Source organism: Melitaea cinxia, chromosome 4, assembly GCF_905220565.1.
Source record: "Melitaea cinxia chromosome 4, ilMelCinx1.1, whole genome shotgun sequence".
NCBI lineage: Eukaryota > Metazoa > Arthropoda > Insecta > Lepidoptera > Nymphalidae > Melitaea > Melitaea cinxia.
Window position 1 is genome coordinate 16183741 of NC_059397.1, and position 23149 is coordinate 16206889.

The 23149-nt window shown below is 35.8% G+C and overlaps 2 protein-coding genes across 2 annotated transcripts in view; both read right to left on the bottom strand.

Annotated features, from left to right (window-relative positions):
• Positions 1–600: 600 nt before the first annotated feature.
• Positions 601–1700, bottom strand: LOC123670316 (cytochrome b5-like). Its single transcript, XM_045603820.1, has one exon. It carries the CDS (start codon positions 1508–1510, stop codon positions 1121–1123), a length of 390 nt encoding a protein of 129 aa, XP_045459776.1. The 5' UTR covers positions 1511–1700; the 3' UTR covers positions 601–1120.
• Positions 1701–11012: 9312 nt separating this feature from the next.
• The window catches only part of LOC123670431 (histone lysine acetyltransferase CREBBP), a 35444-nt gene continuing 23307 nt past the window's right edge, over positions 11013–23149 (bottom strand). Inside the window, exons 17-26 of the mRNA XM_045603927.1 lie at positions 22659–22769; positions 22240–22558; positions 21922–22065; positions 21269–21742; positions 20862–21095; positions 19985–20785; positions 19178–19492; positions 14664–14837; positions 14129–14335; positions 11013–11733 (exon numbers count right to left, since the gene is read on the bottom strand). Coding sequence (XP_045459883.1) covers positions 11305–11733; positions 14129–14335; positions 14664–14837; positions 19178–19492; positions 19985–20785; positions 20862–21095; positions 21269–21742; positions 21922–22065; positions 22240–22558; positions 22659–22769 — 3208 coding nt within the window. The 3' untranslated portion in view covers positions 11013–11304. The remainder of the gene's footprint in view (positions 11734–14128; positions 14336–14663; positions 14838–19177; positions 19493–19984; positions 20786–20861; positions 21096–21268; positions 21743–21921; positions 22066–22239; positions 22559–22658; positions 22770–23149) is intronic.

The window sequence follows — 23149 nt, forward strand, 5'->3', positions numbered from 1 at the left end:
AAAAAAAAAAATACAGTCGAATTGAGAACCTCCTCCTTTTTTGGAAGTCGGTTAAAAAGGCATGCCCTTTTAGAGCCTGTGGCTGTTAATTTTAAATATAAAAAATGTCATAAGTATGAAGATTTTTGTTATAGAACTAGAGACCCCACACGTTTTCACGTGCTTTCAAGTTTCTTTGAAGAATAGCTTCATTTATATTTGTACATATTATGAAAGAAAAGTTTTTATTAGGACTTCAATATTTTTTTATATAGAAAAATTTGATTGATAAAAAAGGGGATGAATAGGAAATATCAAAAAACGCATATTTATGTAATAATATAGGTATAAGTAGCAAATATAATATACTAAGTCATATCTAAATACTCGTACTAGCCTGTCTTGGCACTTCTATCATTGTGAGAAATCTAAGACTAAAAGGTTTTCATCTAAATAATAAAATAAAGAATAAATAATAAAGAATAAGTAGTAGAGATCAATTACATAAACGAGAATTGTTAAATTTATTATAATCGTGTCATTACTATTTGATACTTTTATAAATTTACGTAAAATGGACTTTTTGGATTGTGATTTAATTAAAAAATAAATATCCTATAATTGATCACAGTTTAAAACTTTATTAAAAAAAATAAAACATAAAAAATACAGCACAATTAAATAAGCAGCTTTTTACATAATGTTATTCAAATGTATAAAGTGATCCATGGTTCTTGTTTCTTGTTTATATACACCTAACCAATCATCTGATTGCTAGTAATAGTACAAAGACCAGAGTCCAGACAGAGATGTCACCTTGCCATGCAATATCGTTTTTAAACAGTTAAAGAAACTTCACATTTTCTTAAACATCTAAATAATCGACAAGATAAAAATTTATGGTAGTAAATAAATATTTATGTACATATATGTAAAAATCAACACCCTCTCTCACCGCAATTAACTAATTACTCTAGTTTATTTTATACCCAATTCGCAAACAACGACATTTGCAACTCACTCACGCAATTAAGTCTATATTTTAAATCATTTGTATTTTGGTATTTCGTTCAGCATGGAATGTTCTCGACTATCATTGAGATAATTGAAACAACGTGATATCGCGCCGTGTTGATGTTTGTTAACCGAACAGATACGTATAGAGCATAGTCATAAGAAGGCCGAGCAGTACAGGGAACTTCCATGAGCTTACAAAACTGGTATTCGCATTCTCCTTGCTATGTTCTTCCCAGTTGAAAGTACGTTTCTTTAATTCAACCTTGTCTTCATCTACAAGTTCACCTATTATGTATTTCTTCATCATTTCTTTGGCGTCCGTACTATGACCGACATCATCGAAGTCTTCGCTGGCGTCCTTACCAGCGACGTTCAGTAGCACCTCGTGTCCACCGGGATGATCGTCTAAAAACGATGTGACATTGTACACTTCATTGTTTATGATAAACACAGCATCCTGCTTCGAGTTTCTGTTTTGAATCTCCACGCGCGTGAAACGCTTTATTTCGGACATTATTCGGGCGTAATTAGATGCGTCGCAAATACGATATATTTCGCTGACTTACAACAAACTTACAACAGCAAGTCGACTCGCACGCGTCGACTCGACTCGAGGTCGATTGTAGTTGAATGAGGCATCAGCAGGCGAGCTCCCCTCCTACTCGTCGCACGCGTCGTTATCTGCTTTATGAGTGAATTTTATATTCTGCTTATTATTTTATATTCTTATAGGTGATTAGTTGAGTAGTTTCCTATATTATATTATATGTAAGACTACTTGAAGTTTTCAAACGCTTATTTTCATTTAAACAATATTTTTACGATTCAACCTGACCTAAAACCCCACGGCTGATCTTAGGCCGCTTATCTCTCCATGTAGGAGAAGGACGGAGCTTAAACCACCACGTGCTCTTCTGCGTACTCTTATCTAATTTTTAAAATAATAGTAACCTAAATTAATCCTTATTACATTAGCTATCTGTCAGTGAAAGTCTTGCAAAAATTGAGTCCAACCGTTTCAGAGATTAGCCGGAACAGACAGACAGACAGGCAAAAATTGTAAAAAATTTTTTTTATATATGTACCGTGTAGGTTACACACCCAAATGCATTTACTTAGTAAAAAGCGGTTATTTTAATATTAAAAACAGACACTCCAATTTTTATTTATTTGTATAGTTTACACCAAAATTTGGACAAGCTGCGTAATATAATTTTCAATAAGTACTTCTACTAAATTATATAAATGTATTTTAGTGCAGTATGTTTCGTTATTCTTGACTCCTTAAGCTTATTTATTTAGATACTTGTCAAGGCAAACTATTTTTGTAAATCAAAGATATTTTTATCCATGTACACGTCACAATCTAAACAAACAGTAGTAACTACGATTACGTAGATACGTAATATCAACACAGTCATGTTTATTTTCATCGTTAAGGAAACAACGACCTTGAGTTCTACGTATTGTTTTCCAAGGTCGAATTCATAGGGAGTTTTAATCTGAGGCTTCCAAACAATTCAGTTCTTTATCTTGAGTGATATTCAATTTAACCCATTCCCTGCGGCGATAAAAATTACGCTTATTAGCCAGGTGCGGGAAGGTTTTCGTCGCGAACGCCGATGGGCGTCCTCCGCACCTCATTAGGATAATATGGGACGCCGATCGGCGTTTTCAGCATTGTGCAATAAAAATGATCATTTTAGCGCTAAAATCTTAGAAAAAAACTACAAATACGCCAAACGTGTGGTACGTTCATGATCGTGTTTGGTGTAAAAAATAAATTAACATTAATTAGGATTTTTTTGTGAAGTTTTTGTTCTTTAATAGTTGGATTGTGAAATTTTGGAGACTATGGCGATAAATAGTAATTAAATTATTTTAATTATATAATTATACTTCACTTTTAAACTACAGTCTCATATATTTTAGTGTCAACTGATAACAACGGCTAAATTATCATTATAAATTAATATCAGAGGTTGCAAACCTTTTGATTACTTTTATAATTTTATTATTATTTATTTACAGACCTTTTTTTATAGAGATCTTCGTTAACATGAAAATTAGTATCAAAATGAACTTTTGTTGAAATAATTGATCCAATTCGTCGACATTATATAGAACGGACAAGTTTCAATTCGTTAAAATTTTAACTTCGTAAATATTTATCTAATAATTTATATAAAGTGAGTAGATGAATTCATACATGTTTATTTGTTTCCAAACACGTTAAATTTTGTTGACCAGTGTTGTCAAAGGATAACTAATTAAGTGATTGATACAATAGACTGAGTAATTTATTCTCATTAAAACAGGAATGATTCTATAATTGATCTAATTTATCCTTTATATTGTAGAATAAGCTTTAACTTATCTAAATATGTGTAAATTAAATTAAGTAAGTAGTTTAAGTGTGTAAGTTAAGTTCATAATTAGTTAAGTTAATAAATAAAACGTCCAAAGATTTTGGCTTATAGTAAAATTGCGAATAAAGTAAGACTCACGGTCTTCACGAACGTTCGAAGTTTCGAACTGAGTCTAAAATCATTTTTATCATTATTACTTCTTTTGCCAGGTCTCTTTTCATTTCGTTAAAGAATGTCACCATATGAATAACCGTACGCGTTTGGGCGCGTAAGCGGCGGAGGAGAAGCAGTACTAATAACTACCTCTATTATAGAAAAAATAATATTAACTAAATACATTTAGGAAATATTGCAAAAAAAAAACATAATAGGTATTTATTTAAAATCAAAGGTTGTTAACTCCTGGAAGACGCCGTTAGGCGTCTTTCGCACCTAGGATGGAATACGCATTTTTCAAAAAGTTATTTTTCAAACAAATATTCGGAAACGGCGAGCAGTACCTTGTTGTATTTTTAAAAAAATGTGCCTATATTGCAACTATAATTTTTTGTGACTTGTTTTCGCCAAGATAAAAGGAATTGAAAAAAAACGCCGATGGGCGTCCTTCGCACCTCAATGTTAAATCAAAAAACGCCGATAGGCGTCCGCCGCAGCGAATGTTATTTAGTAATTTTATATTATAAGGGTTCTATTTGATTTTGTTATGAAACAGTGATGTTTTTACCAGTGTCTATTAAATTATTTTAATAAATAACATTTATTTGAAGAGCAAGCGCGCAAAGTAAGCGTGTTTAGTCTTTAAATTTTAGGTAATACTACTTACTTACTTGGCTTTAAAATTGTTCACGGTTCCCATAAAGAACTTTTTATCTCAGAAGATGAAAACTCGTGGGGAAAAAACCAAGAACTTAGTTAAGTATTAAATTATTAGAAAGTCTATTTTAAAACTACTCTTTTAAATATGCACTTCTCATTTTTGGTCCGGGGAGTACGGTGGATGTCTTAGAGATTCCAATTAAGCTCTTCTAATTTGGTTGCCGTTTAGTGTGCAGTGTTATCCTGAAGCAGTAGTGGCCTAGAGCGATTGACTAGCCTTGGTTGTTAGCTTTTCCATCATGGTTTGCGGTTGCTGATAATAGACATCTGCCGTAATCCTCTGGCCAGATTTAAAAAAGCTGTAGTAAAAGACAAGTAACTTTTTTTTGAGACAATTTTCGCTTGAGGCAAGATTTGGCTGGCTAGTCAGGGTTCAGCCATTGCGATGAGCACCTTTGGTTACCGTACACGATTCACTTTTCATCACGTGATGATTCGATTAAAAATTCCATTATTATTGTGCGTTGAGCAGTGGCGGCTCGTCCTAAGGAGCGTTGGTGTGGTGCACTCCCTCCGATGGGAGGTGGCGAATGCTAGCGCATTTCGCCCCACCCAGTCGGACGACTGCTCACACATGGTGTTTTTTTAGTCAGTAGCCTCATAGGAGTTTAACACAACCCTTTGCGGCCCCGCGCTGGAGGGTATCTATGATGGATTTTATCTATGATTGATTTATGATGGACGTAAAAAAAGAAGTGCACTCCCACTTTAATAAATTTTATATTTCTTTATATTTAACTAGCGACCCGCCCCGGCTTCGCTCGGGTGTAATGCTGATAGTAAATATACTACAGGATGTCTTTATTTATAGTATGAAACTAGCTTATAGCATGGTTATTAACATAATAACAACATTCAAACATGCGTCGTTAGAGTACACGTTGTTACAGAAGGCGTTGAAGAAATAAAGGTTCTCTGCTCGTTCCCCGTAAGTGATAGCGTGATAATTTGTAGCTTATATGTTGACCCAACTTCTTAATAATATTCGTGCCAAATTTGAAGTAAATCCATGCAGTATTTTTTGAGTTTATCCCGGACATACATACAGACAAAAATTCTAAAAACTATATTTTTGGCTTCGGTATCGATTGTAGATCACAACCCAAGTATTCTTTAAAAAAATATTCAATGTACAGTTTTGACTTTCCTACCATTTTATTATATGTATAGATACTATACTTTACTACACTAAATTATTTCTGTTCTACTATGCCTATACAATACTGTAATATAAATTATATTACGACCATTTGGCATTAAGTTGTACGCGTGGAGTGCCAGTGATTGCTTTCCAATGAAACGAAGCTTACAGTACGAATCCTATTCAATGAGTGCGAAAGAGACAGGCCGATGAACTGTACTTTGAATTTAGCCAAAGAGGTGCTCCATGGGGGTAATATTGAGATCAAAGTGACCGAAACGACAATTTCATATGTATGGACCTAATATTTATTTATTTCTAACTAAAAGTCCACTAAAATAAAACTACTAAGGCCAGATATAGGTAGAACATAAAAAGATCATTTTTATTTTGCGTAAAATTAATAATACTTTTTTTAAGTAAATCTCTTACAAAATAATAAAGTTCACATTTATTACCGTTCTATTTTAAAACAAGTTGTTCCGAAAAAGGAACAGTGCAACATTTAACTAAAATATTAAGGTCATTATTAAGAATGTTATTATTGGCTCTGCCTTCTCCGTAAAACTAGAGTATTTTCACAAATTCGTGCTGACCAAATACGACACAAATTAAAACGGTAAAAAACAAATTTGTAGAAAAATGAAATATCATATTTAAAAAAAATATTCATATTTCTGCACCTCGATTGCCAAATTCCATCATTTTCAATTGTCATTCCGTTAATTAAGCCTATTAAATAAAGAATTACCTGTGTGACCGAGCTTAGCTCGGTATTTTTTATTTTTTTTTAAATCGTGTTTTTCAGAAATCATATTTATACGAATTACATATTGATAAAATATGAATATTTTCCGATTTTACTTTTGACCGAAAGGTGGTGTGTGTCATTTGGTCCCATTTAAATTTATTTGAGATCTAACAACTACTTTTCGAGTTATATCTAATAATGCGTTTTTACTTGACGCTTTTTTCGTCGACCTACGTTGTATTATACCGCATAACTTTATACTGGATGTACCGATTTTGATAATTCTTTTTTTGTTGGAAAGGGGATATCCCTAGTTTGGTACCATGATAAGGAAACCAGGATCTGATGATAGAATCCCAGAGAAATCAAGGGAAACTCTCGAAAATCCGCAATTTCTTTTAACGGAGTGTACCGATTTTAATAATTTTTAATTTAATCGAAAGCTGATGTTTATTATATGGTTACATATAAATTTTATCGAGATCTGATGACTAATTTTTGAGTAATCTTTGATAACGCGTAGTTACTTGACTATTTTTTCGTTGATCTACGTTGTAATACTTGTCGATGTAATTGAAGTCGGTTTTTTTTCGTTTGCGAGCAAACACAATTATCTAAAAATGAATCCTAGCTATATCGATTTGTCACCCCCGAAATAGAAGTATATAATTATATATATAAAAGAATTACTCGTTTAATAGTATAGATATACGATAGCTAAATTGGTGTTCTTTTTTTATATTCCGTATACATCTTTTTGATTATGGATGACATTGCAAAAATTTGTCTCGTTAATCACGTCAGTGGGTAAAATGATTTTCAATTTTCCGAACCTAACTTAGCCGTTACATTAAAACACTACTTATTTACTTTGCAGACTGTGCGTCACGCCAGACATTGGCGCTAATCTTTTTATGATTCTTACATAAGATTTGACCTTTAGCACAAACAGTATAAACGAAAAAACAAATAGATAGAGTTTTTATTTTTTTTTCCTAACACACATGTTAACACAATTGCGCTTAATTGCTTCTATATTTTAATCAGAACCTGCACTTGTAGTCAGATGTATATTATACCTTCCTAGTTCCTGTGTTGTCCAAAGTCACCACGCAGCCGCTGGCCAAGCGGGTTGGTGACCGCGGGGCTGGCTTTGTTGCACCGAAGACGCTGATATATGGTTGGAGGTTGTTAATTAAAATGCTTACGTCTTACACGAGTATGTAGATATGTGTGTAGGCAGATTATTGTATTAATGTTTTAAGTCAAAAATGTTTTAATACAGCATGTGAAAGTTATGAAGCAATTTACAAGTAATAAACGCTTCACACTTAAATTGTCTCATAGTGTCACTGCTTTTCACTCCAGGATCAAGAATTCGATGACCAGTTCGAGTCTGGGTAATTTAGAATTTTCTGCAGGGTTAGGAACTCATGATCGTGTGGTTTAAATATGTAAACACCTTAATTTTTGTTTAAATAAGGAATATGAATGGGTTGAAAATAAAAAATAAAAAAAATATTTTTCTCACTTATTATATAATTATAAAAGATATGTTTTATATGTGACAAAAGGAACAAAACAAATCTAAAAAATGAACATATTATACAAACTTATCGGCCTACCGAAAATTAAACCTACTGAAAATTATCATACATTTTTGTTACATCTTACAAATAGGTATATATACAAATAAATCTTTGTTTAAGAAAAACTTTATAAAACTACACGGATTTTAGTAATTTAAAAGTAAGTCACTATTTACAGATATAATTTTCATTTAATACTATGTTGCAACATGTATCAACTAGGCTTTCAATTAAATATGTTGTTACAAATACATAATATTACCATACTGCTAATATTATTTTATATACAAGTTTTTATTTAAAAATTTTATTCTACCATTAAATATACACAAATAAAAATGAAACGCCAAAATGCACCAAATACGATTATTATTTATTCTTTTTTTTTTTTTGTTCGTTGTTAGGACAAGTATTTGAAAAAAAAAAAGAATAAAATCAATCTATTTACGGAAAAAAATCATCAGTCATCTACTGTATCATCTATCTAGTATCTTTTATAAGTTGACTTGATTGTCAGATATATTTAAATAATTAGAAGTTATAAGATTAAATGAAAAATACCAAAATAATTTCTGAGGCCATTTGTAATAATACGTAATGCATATTGCATTATTACTGTCGCTTGTTAGAATTAAACATTAGAAAGTAATAGCACGCGAAAAACTAAATCAACTTATACACAAAAAAAATTGTATTCTATAAATAGAGAGGCGAAGGACGATTCTAATTCGGATTTTATGCTATTCGAGAATACATAATTATTCTAACCGTGTAAAATTTAATATTAAATTATTGAAATAGTTATCTTACCCATACTGAAAATAATAACATATAAATATTGAAATCCGAATATTTATATTTATTTAAATAGTACAAAAAAAATACGTGTGGTATCCCTAAATCACTACCATACCTAACTCTAGCTGACTTTGATACTTTTAACAATAATTAAGCGTTACGCACATAATTTACTTCAAACGTATTTGTTTTTGAGAACCATATTTTGTAAAAGTTCTCGTAAACTTAACAATGTCGTAACTTTGTTTTTAAAGTCTTGGTAAGTTGAACTTATTATACATATATTTTTAGTTACAGATAATACTACAAATTAATTTTATTCGTTAATAAGTTGGATTTTGGAACAAAATATTTCAGCTGCTTTACTTATCGGAATAAATTAACTTTCTTAAAAACCAAGTTTAATGTAATACAAGGCTAATAAATAGATTTAGGTTGCCCAAAAATAGGCTTACAATGAACGAGTCTACAGTTTACTTTAAAAATTATAGGAGCAACTTTTGAAACATCGTTTTAATGTTGCAGCGTAAAAGTTTTATAAAAAAGAAAAAACTATGTACCTACTACGTGTTACCATGGCGTTTGTCAAACTTTCAGGAACAGAATGAAAAACACAAATATGACAAAATACCATGAAAGTTTTAAAAGCTATATGCTTATACATATTTGTTCTTCTTATTAATATTAGTTTTCACGAGGATCAAAATAGTTTCAACATTAAATAATCTATTATGATTAAACCTAAACAATTTACAAATGATATTAAAACTGGAAAAAAATTTAATACCCGTTTACTTCAGTATGCCAGGTACTGCGGCAACGCTTTGCTAAATGAGTAGTATTTTAGTTACCATTTATTACAATAATCCGAATTGTTGAACATTTGCATATTTATGTCGTAAGTTATTATCAATTTTGGTTTTGTTTCTTAGTACACAGTTACCATGAAATGAAACTGCTTCGTTCTAAATCAAAAAAATAATGTTAATAAATAACTCTGTACGAAACGAAAAGTCTGTTAAAAATAGCTGATATTTCAAAAAATATAGAATAAATTCCTATATTCTATTAGATTTTCCCAAAATGGTTTAATAAAAACGCTATATGGACGGAACATGAAGATTGAAATAATAGGGGAACCGTTAATATATAATTGCTACCCGACTTCCAAAAAAAGGAGGAGGAGGTTTTCAATTCGACTGTATTCTTTTTTTATGTATGTTACCTCAGAACTTTTTACTGGGTGCACCGATTTGATGATTTTTTTATATTTGATTAGTCAAGTAAATACGCATTATTAGCGATAAGTCAAAAAGTACTATTAAGATCTCAATTAAAAGTTAAATGGGAACACATGACGCACCTTTCGTGTTGTTGTCAGGTAAAATAGGTACATTATATAAATATATATATACATACATACAAAGTCGAATTGAGAACCTCTTCGCCTAACGCCTTTAATTAATATATTTAATAGGACTGTTGAATATTCAAAAACTTAGATTTAATTTTTTGTCTGGCGTTGTTTATATGTTACTAAATATCAATTTTAAATATATTTTTTGTTAATGAAAATCAATCTCATGAAATTTAGAGAGTGCCTCCAAAATTACTCTATATTGTAGTCTATAAAGTGATAACTTAGGTAATTGCAATAATTTCTTACCAAATTAAAGTAAAATGCAGATACAGTACATACGTGCTCAGATCAGTGTCCACGATGGGCACTGTTATGCACTGTTGAGACGTGTTGTCGGGTTTTCTTTAAATAACTTTAGAAAAACGTTTTCCACAAATTATGGAAATGTCACAACTACATATACGGTATAATAATACCTATCAAATAAGTATAAACCGACTCGTACAATACAAATTGATAAAGTTAATATTATGACGATTTACTAAAAATATTATAACTATGTAGTGAAAAAACTGTGTCAATTGTTTGTAGAAACGGTAAACCAATCACTACGAACACTATTGACGCGTCGCGCGGAGATCCAGTAAGAAGGTCGACAAGTAAACGCTGCTGGCTATGACGTCGAGTGATCGCTTGCGACGACCACGGGCCTTAGGTGGAACGATAGAATGTTACAACTTACAATCGTTGCGGGCGTTTGGTGGAACGCACCGCTATCTCGCCACCTCACATAGCTAGCTACAGGTATAGTCACCTCTATGCGTACAAAGAAACACGTTGTACTTTCAAATATTATTTAACTTTCAGAGTACTTTTTCGCATTGAATTATTTTAAGTGTAGCGATAAATCTGTTAAGAATAATGAATTTATATGTTTAATAGCAATCGATTACATTAATAACAGAGATTGAGTATGCAATATTCATGAAGTAATTCCATAACATTTATAACACATTCATAAAATTTTCAAGTCTGTCATAGCAATATCAAAACAGATTATGACTTAAGTCTCCGTATCACTGTACAAATAATAAGGAAGGACATTCAGGTCGTATTCGAACAGAAACAACAATTTATAATCATCACATAATTATATTATAAAATGATTTAATTACAATAAACAGATAAGTATCATAATGTACCTACACTACGAACAACTTACATTACGCAAAAGCGGACAGGATGTACTCTCTTTCATATTTACATTTTGTACATTGAGCGCTCGATTCGTTCATCGTAATACTAATATACGTCCTTCGCGTCGCTACACGATACCTTCGACAATAAATAGTGCGGGGAGGGGGGCGCGGGGCCGCGGTAGCTTATATATTACAGGGCGACCGGGCGCGCCGGGGCTATGTACACTACAACTGCTCCACGAACTTGGTGAGCTGGTCCTGCGGCGTCATGGGCGGCAGCTGGTCGTCGGGCGGCGCGTGCGGCGCGGGCGGCGCGGGGGACTGGCGCATCATCAGCAGCTCGGAGGGCGTGGGCGGGCGCGGCGACGGCGTGGCGGGCGGCGAGCGCTGCAGCACGCCGCCCACGGCGCCCACGCCGCCCACCGCGCCCACGCCGCCGCCGGGGAAGTAGCGCGCGCCCAGCCGCGGCGCCGCGCCGCCTGCCGCGTACGCGCCCCTCATACCCATCATGCCGCCGCCGACGCCGCCGACCGCGCCCGCGGGCCCGCCCTGCTTGAACCAGCCACCGGGCGCTCCACCTGACATGCCGCCGACGCCTCCGAGCCCGACGCCCGGGACGCCGCCGACGCCACCCACGCCAGAAACGCCTCCCACCTAACCGAACAGTGGAATATTTCATTACAAGACTAATCACCATTTACTTACATCAAGAAGACTAACTTTAAAGTTTTTATTTCTCTTAAGGGGTCGTTCATTTATTACATATACTCGAAAGATGGTTAGGTTCCCGAAAAAACAAGAAATATCACAATGAGAGGGGGAGGGCTGTAATTAGACATCACGTGTATTACATTTTTTGTTGAACGCACTATTTGCGCGTTTCCCTTATCCAAGAAACAACCAACACCCTGCAACCTTTGTATCTCTAGAAATTCGAATCACAATGCTTTTTTAAAATCAGATTATACCTAAATTTAAAGATATTCTAAAATTTCAGTATACTTTTAACAAAAAGTGCACGTGATTTTTCAGTCTAAAATCTCACCACTTATGACCAAGGAAAGATAGAAGGTTGAAAAGTCCTAAAAAATAATATATGATTAATGGACAACCCCTTAAATAAAGCAGACTACGGTCATCAAGATTTAATAGGCCCGTTTTGACATTTGTCATCGCGATGTAAACTAGTTAAGTAACCATACGACACGATACTCAATACTCACGATAAATCGATTCCAAGTTTCTTGAGCATTTGATCGATTTGATTATGTATTGCAAAATGCAAACAAAATTTAATTTAAACTTGTAGCTATTTTGAAATGATACAATGGTACGAAAGGTCGATTTGTCTTTAATTTAATATTTTTAGTTAGAATAACATTCTCACTCAATCACAAAAAAAGCTAAAGTATATATTTAATCTTCATTCAACCATTTTCTTCGGATGATGAGCCAAAATCGACAGTTGAGTCGTATCGTCCACCTGTAGATATAATTATTTCATTTTCAATAATATTGACGTCTCTGTCAATATGTCCCTTCCTAATAATCTTCCTCTATTATTTTTCGAGTTTTTTCTACCACTTTTGCTCAGTCTTGTTTAGGCACAAGCTTCTTTCAGCAACCCCATCATTTTTTAGTGGAGAATGCCAGCTTTGTATAGTGGCGTATCCTAGCTCAGATCTACTAAATAGCATTGTACTGACAATGGTACGGCGGCGTTCTTATCACTTGTATATATGCTGAAATGCCAATTCATTAATTTTATATTTGTTCCGCAGGTTTTTTTACCAGTGCCAGCAATTCAGCTTTCAACAATTTTATGTCAGTTTCAACGCCTTGTCTTTATAGCCATGCCACGATAACGACTGCGGCATCGTATGATTCGAGTTCAGCCCAGTCTCACAGATAAATATGACACTGTCCCAATTTATAATTTTGTTCATCTCCCTCAAGAATTTTATGCAAATACTCTGCGCAAAATTAAATCATATTGTTCCATCATAATTTTCCTCTTGCCGGTTTTCTTGTATTTGTGTCCAATTTGCTTCCATAATTGTTATTAAAGACGTGGAACTGCCACAAAACAAGCAATCCTCTCGTGGTGATATCTGCAATTAATTGCTGTTACAGGCTTGTTTTTCTTCCTCTTTTAGGCACACGTAATACATTTTCTTCACTACTGGAAGGCCCATACTTTTCCTTCAAGATGGTTCAAATAGTTTTTTTTGCTGATTCTAAGTGCTTCTGCGACGCGATCTTGCACTTGCGTTACGGGCAATAAAGGTCCACCATTAACTGATTCGCGTTCGAAATATTCGGTTTACTTCACAACTAATTCGCGTGACTAGTTGTTGATTGTACGTCTTCTTTTCGACATGTTAAAACAGAGTTTGTACAATATAACAAAAAACACCAAAATCGAGTTTAAATCAATGTCCAAAATAGAATAGCCAAGATCAACGTGATAGTAAACAGAAATAGTCTAAAAGCAAAGCCGAGTCGAGAAAAAATCTCAAACATAAACGAGCGCAGAGTCAACTTCACAAGATGGCGAACAAAAGACTGCGCAGTCCTCGCGTGGACGCTAGTCACGTGCCACCAATTCAAAGTTTTATTTACGGCTTTGAGCGCCAAGCTGATACGTTTCAGTAAAGATCACTGTGACACTATTTAATTACTATTAAAATTGAATGAAGATAATGATGAAATTCAGTAATTAACAACAGTGGCATTTAAAAAAATTAATGAGAATGTAACTGTTTATGAGATGTTTCGTTATAATTAGAAATTGCATGCTACTATAAAGTAAACGCGAAAGAAACACTAGCAATATATTCCATCATATTATTTAACGCGGCAAAAAAAAAATGTATATTATTTTTTAAAACACTATGTAATTAATTATTCTTTTATTGTTTCTTTCAGTGTCGTTCCAAGTTACATTCTAGGGTCTTTCTCAAATGTCAAAACGGGCCTATTATTTTTTGAATACTATATAAAAGGTTTTCTTTTCAAATAATCTCTGGAATACGCGCCACACACTCACCTGTGGCTGCTGGGGTATCATTTGATGCATCTGTTGCAACCGCTGCTGTTGCTGCGGCTGTGGCATCATGTGTTGAATTTGTTGCTGCTGCTGAGGTACACCGGTGCCGAGGCCAACATTGACGTTACCGACGCCGCCGACGCCGACGTTTCCGACACCAACATTGCCAACGACGCCGCCACCAGTCTGTTGCTGGTTTTGAGCATTCTGTACAAAAAATATACATAAATTTCTCTTTCGTTTTTTAATTACTTTTTTTTATGTACAACAAGTTCGGCAAACAAGCGTACGGCTCACCTGATGGTAAGCGATTAACATAGCTTAATAGACGCCTGCAACAACAGAAGCATCGTAAACGCGTTGCCGACCCTACCCAGAATGGCCTCTGGCTACCTTACTAACACAACACTGATAGAAAGCAGTGTTATTTATATAGTTGTGGTCTTCTGTAACGTTGAGGTACAGTCGGGCTCCTCCAGATTTTACGAAAAACTTTTAACTACAAGCTTACTCTGTCATCAACAACAAAACACACCTGTGCTCTCTGCTTGATGAAAGCAGCCATGAGAGGCGGATTCGACTTGAGGATTTGCAGTATCTCTTGCTGCTGGTTGTGACTGGCAGGCGACCGCAGTGTGGCCATTAGTTGCTGTAACGCTTTGTGGTGCATTGGTGGTTGCTGCTGCTGCTGAGGCGCACCAGCTCTCTGCTGGACAACAATTCAAAATTAATTTGTAGAATATTGATTTATAGAAAAGTAGCTATCGAAACCAATACAGATGTTTTTTATAGTTTCTGTGAACGATACGTGTAAACGATATAAATAATTAGTAACTCTATTAACTATTAACTCTAGTTACTATACTAACTATTTATCTAATGTTTATGTAAGATATACAAATATCATATATAATGATCTTAATAAAAAAAATAATAAAAAATATATAATGATCTTAAGTTTTTAAGTTTGTTTGGTTGTAGGGGATAATCTTCGCAAATACTGATCCCATCATGAAAATTCTTTCACTAACAGAAAGCTACACTATTCAGGAGTGATATAGGCTATATATAAAAAATATTAAATTTTTATATATAGGATATATATAAAAATTCAGTGAAAAGTAATAGTAAGTATATGTAGCTGTGTGGCTATGGCAAGCTGCAAATTACAAAGAGCTAATAATACATTTTTAATATGGCAACATTTAAATGACGTCTTTAACGTAATGAAGTTATTCACGCCCATTGGAGAAGTAGCCACTTGTAAACCAATTTATTATTTGTCAAAAAAATACTTCTTATTACACGCTTTCACAAAATATCGTTTACAGTCCGGCCACTTAAAGAATGCGTTTCTGACACCTGTCAATTCGTCATGACTAGTGATGTAAAATAAATAACATTAATAATATTTAGTAACATTATTTATTGCATTTGTTATGCATTTTTTGTACAATTTAATTTATATGTTGTTATATATTTTTTACAGGAATTATATTTCAATATATTCAATAAATATTCATATTGTAAATAAATTTTTAATAAATCAGTTAATTAAATTGAATCGTAATTTCTGAATGTAACGAAGGGAATAAAAATAGAAATGCTTTATTTATTGTAAAATGTATAATATGAAATACATAGCTTTAAGCCTTAAAAAATGAAGACTATGTCAAACAATTTAATCTTCCAATTTGCTTGAGGAGTCGCTGTCATCTTCACTAATGTGTATAATCAAATTATTGTCAATCATAGTATCTATACGGATATCGCGGTCAAAGTCATCAAATATAATCTTTTGTTTATTTACTTATCAAACAAATCAGTTACTGGATAGACATAGTGAGCTTATAAGGCCGACACTCTGATAATTTCGTTAAGAAATTAAATAGTTACGAAATTGTATGCTCAATGAAAGTACTTGTTTATTTATTAATAAATGAAAAATTATAACGTCATTGTTGTTTATATGTTAAATCGATACACCTGAAGAATTTTTAATTTATCCGTAAAATCGAACGTGTTGAATTTCGATGCACTATTTACCTACTTTCATCAAACACACATCTCCGTTACATATTTCACAAGCAAACTTATTTATCACTAATACATTGATATTTTCACTAATAACAAGAATGCACAAATGAAAAATTCAAAGCGAATTACTACTATTAATTTGTGGAATGTTGCGATTATGCGACTGTGTTAAAAATCATAATTATTGGTAAAAACGGTATCGAATTCAAGACAATTTGATTTGACAGGTTATTCTTAGGCTGTACCTACTTTCATTGTTAAACCGACCAATGTTAAAAACACAATACTTTGTTCGTATTCCATATGACGCGCGACATTATAAAATTGTAGGATTATATAATGTCCTACTGTCATTTCTAACATTTTGTTAGCGATTGTAGGCAGAAGTTTCATAAAAGGCCCGTCGTCAATTCGCGCGAAGCGCTGATGTCGCATATATTACGGTGGGTTTTTTAGTTGAAGCGGATTTAAATCGAATTACGGTTTATGTCTTTTTTAAAAATATGTAATGTTCATGTTTTATATATTATCATTTTTAGTAACATGACAAGGCAGGCAGTGCCTTTCTGCCTATATGGAATGCACGCTACGGACCGTAGGGCTGGCTTTGTCGCACCGAAAACGCTGCTGCCCGTCTTCGAGCTGTGTATTTCAAAGCCAGCAGTTGGATGATTATCCCGCCATCGGTCGGCTTTTTAAGTTCCAAGGTTGTAATGAAACTGTGTTGTCCCTTATAGTCTATTTCACGTAAGATGGGTACGGTGACACATGTCAAATTAACTCTATAGTGAGGTGACCATGCATAATTAATTGATGTAATTCGATTATCGAGTACAAATGCGGTTAACCTTTAATCGATTATATAAAAATTTTTTTTAACTGCTTATTAAAAATAATCATCGCTATAGTGAATAAATAATATTTTAAGGGTGGTGTTAAACGCGAGAAATGAGCTATCGACAAACCCATTAACACAGCTCACGTGGCAAATTATTAGTCGTTCGCCTTTACCCTCCGGTACTTTAGCCAACAGTATGATGGCGTTCAACCATGTCTAGTCAAGGAATACTACGTTGTTCCAATCCGTAATGTTTTTCGCCTTTTCTAAGAATGTCACAAAGTTTTCACGCACTTTTCCGTTTGTTAACTTTTTTTTTATTTTATGGAAATCCAATTTTATTTAAAAGTCGCCATAACGATGTCACACTTCCATTAAATAATTTAGCACCTTTCAAAGACATTAATTATTGTAAACCTGTGAGCAACTCATTTCTCCGCTAATAATCATATTCAACCTCAACGACCAAACATTTATTTCCTTTGCCTCTTTTTAGGAGTCGATAACTTATTATCTTCCATATTGGTGTCACCATACTTTTCTTTACTTATTTTTGACACTAAGCTGTGTGGCTACGGCAATAAAGAATATAGCCACCAGCGTCTCTTCCCGTGGGTGTCATAGGAGGCGACTAAGGGATAACACAGTTCCACTACCACCTTGAAACTTATAAAGCCGACCGATAGCGTGATACCCATTCAACTGCTGGCTTTGAAATACACAGGCCGAAGACGGGCAACAGCTTCTTCAGTGCGACAAAGCCGACCCTGCGGTCACCAACCCGCCCAGCGTGGTGACTATAGGCAACACACATTTTTTGGCACGAGCTTGTCGAGGCCTATGTCCAACAGTGGACTGCGATAGGCTGAAGTAATTTTTGACACTGTGTTACGCCTAATTTCAAGTGCCTGTGCAACTCGATCTACTATGTGGTTGACAGATAATAATGGACCGCTATTTTCTCACTCCCGTTCAGAGTATTCCCGAAAGCGGACAACCAATTGACTGTTTGAAACGGTCTTCTTTTGTTCTTTTCGGCATTTTACAGGACAGAACACACACACAAAATGAATAACTAAAAAATAATAACAGAACTTAACAACAATAAAACAGCAACAAATATAACTATAGCAACTGGCAAAACCCAAACACGGGAAGCATACAAGAGACAGAAAGTACTGATTGAGATATCTCGAGTTAGTGAGATGACGCGATTCACAAGATGGCCGTTACGATTATTTATTTTAGCCGATTACTACGTCTCAATCCCTATCATTAAACGTTTCGTTTCATGCCTGTAATTTTAAGTTATCATTTTTTCTATACCTTTTTTATTTTGTTCAAAATGTAAAAACGCATATATAAATACAATTTCAATCTAATCAAGCATTATTATTTGCTTTGGAAACTAATTGGTAATTTTTAAAAATGTATATTTATCCGATTTGTTGAAAATAGTGAGCGTGTATTGGAACATATGAAATGTCACCGTACCCATCCTATGTGAAATAGATTATAGTCGCCTCTTACGACAGTCACGGGAAGAGGTGTGGGGTGGCTATATTCTTTACTGCCGTAACCACAGTCATGATCACGATCAATAATAATAGATGCAAATGATACACGATACAATTAACGTGGATGTGACAAAAATACCTCATACACAATATTATCCATCCTCTTTTTGTGAAATGGGAATTATTACTTACACGCCCTCCTTTATATTTTTTATATTTAATTTTAATTTTTAATTTTATAATAATGTTACGCCGCATCCACATTCGCTCAGTAATGATATAAAAATATTTTTGCCTTTTTTTCCTCAAATTAACACGCGAGAAACCCCAGGGCACAGTTAGTAACAATAATATATCTGCGTGTACAGTGAGTTGTGAGCACGTTAAGCTGTCGGTCCCGATAGTTATTATAAGCACTTGATCGCCATCGTTAATCATAGTAGGGAACATATCAGCCAGCCCGCAATAGAGCAGCGTTGTGGAGTAAGCTCTGATCCTTCTCCTACACAGAGAGAGGCCCAGCAGCCCAGCAGTGGGATGTTATAGGCTGAATCGTGGTTTGGGAACAAAAATTATAGACGTGGAAATCGTATCGTAGCTGAACGCTTAAAGCTGTACGAATTGATTTTCTGTTTGGTTCTGGTCGGTATACGGTACCTGTATGGCGGAGGGCGCGTGCTGCGCGTGAGGCGTGTGCTGCGCGTGCTGCGGATGCTGCGGGTGTTGGGCGTGCTGCGGGTGCTGCGGGTGGTGCGGCAGCGGCGCGTGCTGCGCCAGCGGCGCGGGCGCGTGGTGCGGCAGGCGGTGGTGCGGCGCGTGGTGCAGGGGCGGCGGCGTGCGGTATCTCGCGCCCCAGTCCCCGCCGCGGACCCCCGCGCCCACTCCCACGCCCACGCTCACGCCGCCCGGCGGGCCCATCGCCGCTTGTTTGCCGTAGGATGGCGCCTGTTGTCGCGCCGCCTCCTCCTGGACCTGCCGGTCGTATGGTTTTTTTATTATATGGCTGCAAAATATGCAGTAATTAAATAATATATACTAGTAATTTTTTTTAGTATTTATCTTTAATATTTATTTTTAAACCAGAAATTTAGACGAAATGACGAGTACAAAATTTCGAATATTTACTATGGATATTGGAATGGAATCGTGTATAAATAATCCTTGCCCCTTTGTCACGCTATGTTTCTTTTTCGGTGACCTAGTTATATTGTAAATTAACCCAAATATTTATAAAGTAACATCATAGTTAATTTCACTAAAAGGGTACCTAGCTTTTTGCAGTCTATATTATGCTCTTTCTAGTTAAGATAATTATCCAACTATCTGTGATAATGCAATAAAATACTAGTACAATATAAAGTTAGTAAAAAGTGCTGCCAGTGATAAAGGACCAATTTATTTTTAGATCTTCAGGAGTAGATTTATAATGAGGGCGCTATCAGATCGCGGGGCCACCAGTCTCACCTGCTGCAAAGCCTTCTGCACGTTGTGCGGCAGCGCGTGCGCAGAGGGCTTGGCGGGAGGCGGCGAGGCGAGCGCGGGCGCGGGCTGCGGGGGCGGCGACGCGCCGCCCGTCGCTCCGCCGCGCGTGTTCATCGCCGCCATGCGCCGCCGCAGCAGCTGCTGCTGCTGCACGCGCTGCTGCACTTGCTGCTGCTTCAGCTTCTGTTTGATACTGCTGCAGAACGGCACCGAGCACTTCATCTCTTGGCAGTGCTTGGCGTGATAGCAGCAGAGCGCTATGAGCTGCTTGCAGATCGGACAGTCGCCCTTCGTCTTGCGCTTGCAGACCTTCGTATGGGTGACGACGCGCTTCATCTTCTGGCACGAGGGAAGGCGGCAGTTGGCGTCGCGGCACTGGCAGGCGTGCACCAGCGACTGAATGCAGCGCTGGATGGACAGCTTGCGCGCCTCTTGCGGGTTGGCCTGCTTCATGTCGCCCGGCGACGAGCCCACGTCGAGGTCGAGGCCGAGCTTTTCCATCTTGTGCGGGTGGCCCTCCTTATCGTAGCATGGCACGCACAAGTCGAAGTCGTCGCACACGGTGCAGTGGTACCGAGTCTCCACGTGCGACTTGCAGCTGTTGCATGTGTACACGAATTTGTCCTGGCCTTGGTTGTGGAGTTCGTAAAGCATGCAGAGCGTAGAGAATCTCGCTCTTCGCGTCGACGAGAACTCGTAGTGGCGATCTCGGGCCATTGTTAGGAAAGCATCGCGACCATCCATTAGGTCGCAATTTACTAGAGGATCCGGATCTTGAATTGGCTGCAAATAAAGAATTAAATTAGAAATGATTACTCAATTAATAACAATTTAAAAAAACTACTTGTATACTACTTACAGCTAAACTAGCGGCAGACTGTGCGGAATGTAGCCTAATAACGAAGAACACTTCTTTGTGCTTCTCCATTGTTGCAAAAATTTTTGCACTGAGATCACTGCCTTGTTGCTGATCGCTCTGCTTCTTACTATTTTTTCTTTGGGCGGCCTTTGATTTATTTGATTTCTTTGCTTTCTTTTGTCCCTTCTTCTTTCCATCAGGCCCTTGTTCATTTTCTTCGGAAGACTGGAATATCTAAAATCATGTTAGAAATATGCTCTCACAATGCAATCCCCTTTACTAATGATATGGGATTAAATATAGTGAGGATATAAAATATGATAAAATGATTAATGATAGATAAAAAATGAATTATAATGTATAAAAAATTCAAAAAAGGTAAAATTTCTTTACAAAGAGATACTGACCACTGCCTCAGCGGCTTCAGCTTGCTTTCTCTTCTCCTCCTCTTCTTGATCCAACTCCTTAATAGATTCTTCTAGAACATTGGGCCAGAAATCACCCTCGAAATAAGGCAGTTCAGCAGCTGACGAGATATTGTCCTCCATTGCTTGCTTAAGAATATCTTTGTAATCTAATATTATCCTTTCTATTATACCTTTGTCTAACATTTTCTTATACCACTCTTGCAGCCTTTTAGGCTTAGGTATTTTTTGTTCAGGCGGATGGCAGTGAAATATGTAGTCATCGCCTTCTGACGGCGGACAAGCCCAGATGTGAGCCATAGTATAACCCAATTGCTTAGCATAATCCAAATATCCTAATAAAATCTCGTGATACACGGCAGTTCTATATTGCCTGGGTTGGAAGAAATGTACTGAGTCTAAATATGCTATATAAACTCGCCTCGTGTTGGGCGATGGACTTTCGCTACCATACTCCTGAAAAATTGCATATTGTATTTAAAATTGTTGATTGCATATTGTATTTAAAATTGTTGATTGCATATTGTATTTAAAATAGTTGATTACTTTAATGATAAAGAAATGTAAATATCCCAATCATTGTAAGAAAAAAATACTATTAAGTAAAAAGCAATTTTAAAAAGCATTGTACGTACTTGCACATGCATTCCGAAAAAACAAATATCAGCTCCATCGACTTCCTCAAATGCAAACAGTGCTTTAGCCCGATACGGGAATTCAGCACATAGCTCCCCAGATTCGACGAATCTCGATTTCATACCCGGTTTAACTTCTACCATCTGAAAACAGTATGTATTAAGAGCATGATCTTTTTTTTAGATTGACTTCCAAAATATTATTGAAATTTGAACTTTAAAATTAATTCCGACACCAGTTATTACCCGACTGCCAAGGAAGGGTTATGTTTTTTTTTTAATAGATATATTTTATAGCACCTATAATGTTTGATTTACCTTATCGGACGATGCGACCACCCTGATATGCACTTCGCCGGCGCCAGCCTCTTTTTTCTTAAGGAAATTATTAACTCTAGTCTCAATATAAATGCCGAGCTTAGAAGTAGGCAGTTTCTTAGCACTAAATTTGTTGTCTTTCCGCTTCGCCCCTTTCTTTTTCAAACAATTATCACAGCAAAAGCCTTGAGGCCATATTTGATCGTGATGCAACACACATATCTGGTGTTGTTTCCTACCACAATCCATACAGAGTACAAACGGTTCTTGTTCTAAATGATCATTTTTCATTTCTTTAAACTGATCCTTCTTGATCGCTCTGAAATGAATAATTTTAATAATTATATATTTTTTTAAATAAAATTTACCAAAAAAATCATTGCATAAAATACAGGTAGAGTAGTGTGACCGTTACTCACGTCTGGGGCTGCAGCGGGTCGTCGCCCAGCGTGACGGTGTCGCCCTGGATGTCGTTGAAGCACTTCTGGCAGAAGGTGTATCTATCGGACACAACCCCATACGCTTTTAGACTTTATTGCGCAACGTCGAGCGAAGTAGCGTGTGAAGCGTGCAAGGGCGTGCGTGGAGGCGAAAACAAATTAGTAAGCGACGAGAACATAAAGGGATTAGTGTTTAGTACTAGGGCTAGTTGCGTTAAATAAACGGGGCAAAACATCGATTTTATAACTAACGAAAAAGGGATACAGGCAATTGGGGTGGTATTGGTGTACTGGGTAAATACGTGGTGAGTTTTTACTTTTTATTGAATCGATATAATAGCAAACTACTATCTTAACCAAACTACAAAGCGACAGAAAAGATTCATGACAATAGGATAAGTTTTAAATGAAGATGCTTTCAGTTAGATGTAACAGGGAGCACAAAAAGTTAAAGACAATTGGATAAAAAT

Bases quoted from the DNA above. Each gene is read 5' to 3' on its own strand.
- LOC123670316 (XM_045603820.1), bottom strand. From the start codon at position 1,510: ATGTCCGAAATAAAGCGTTTCACGCGCGTGGAGATTCAAAACAGAAAC.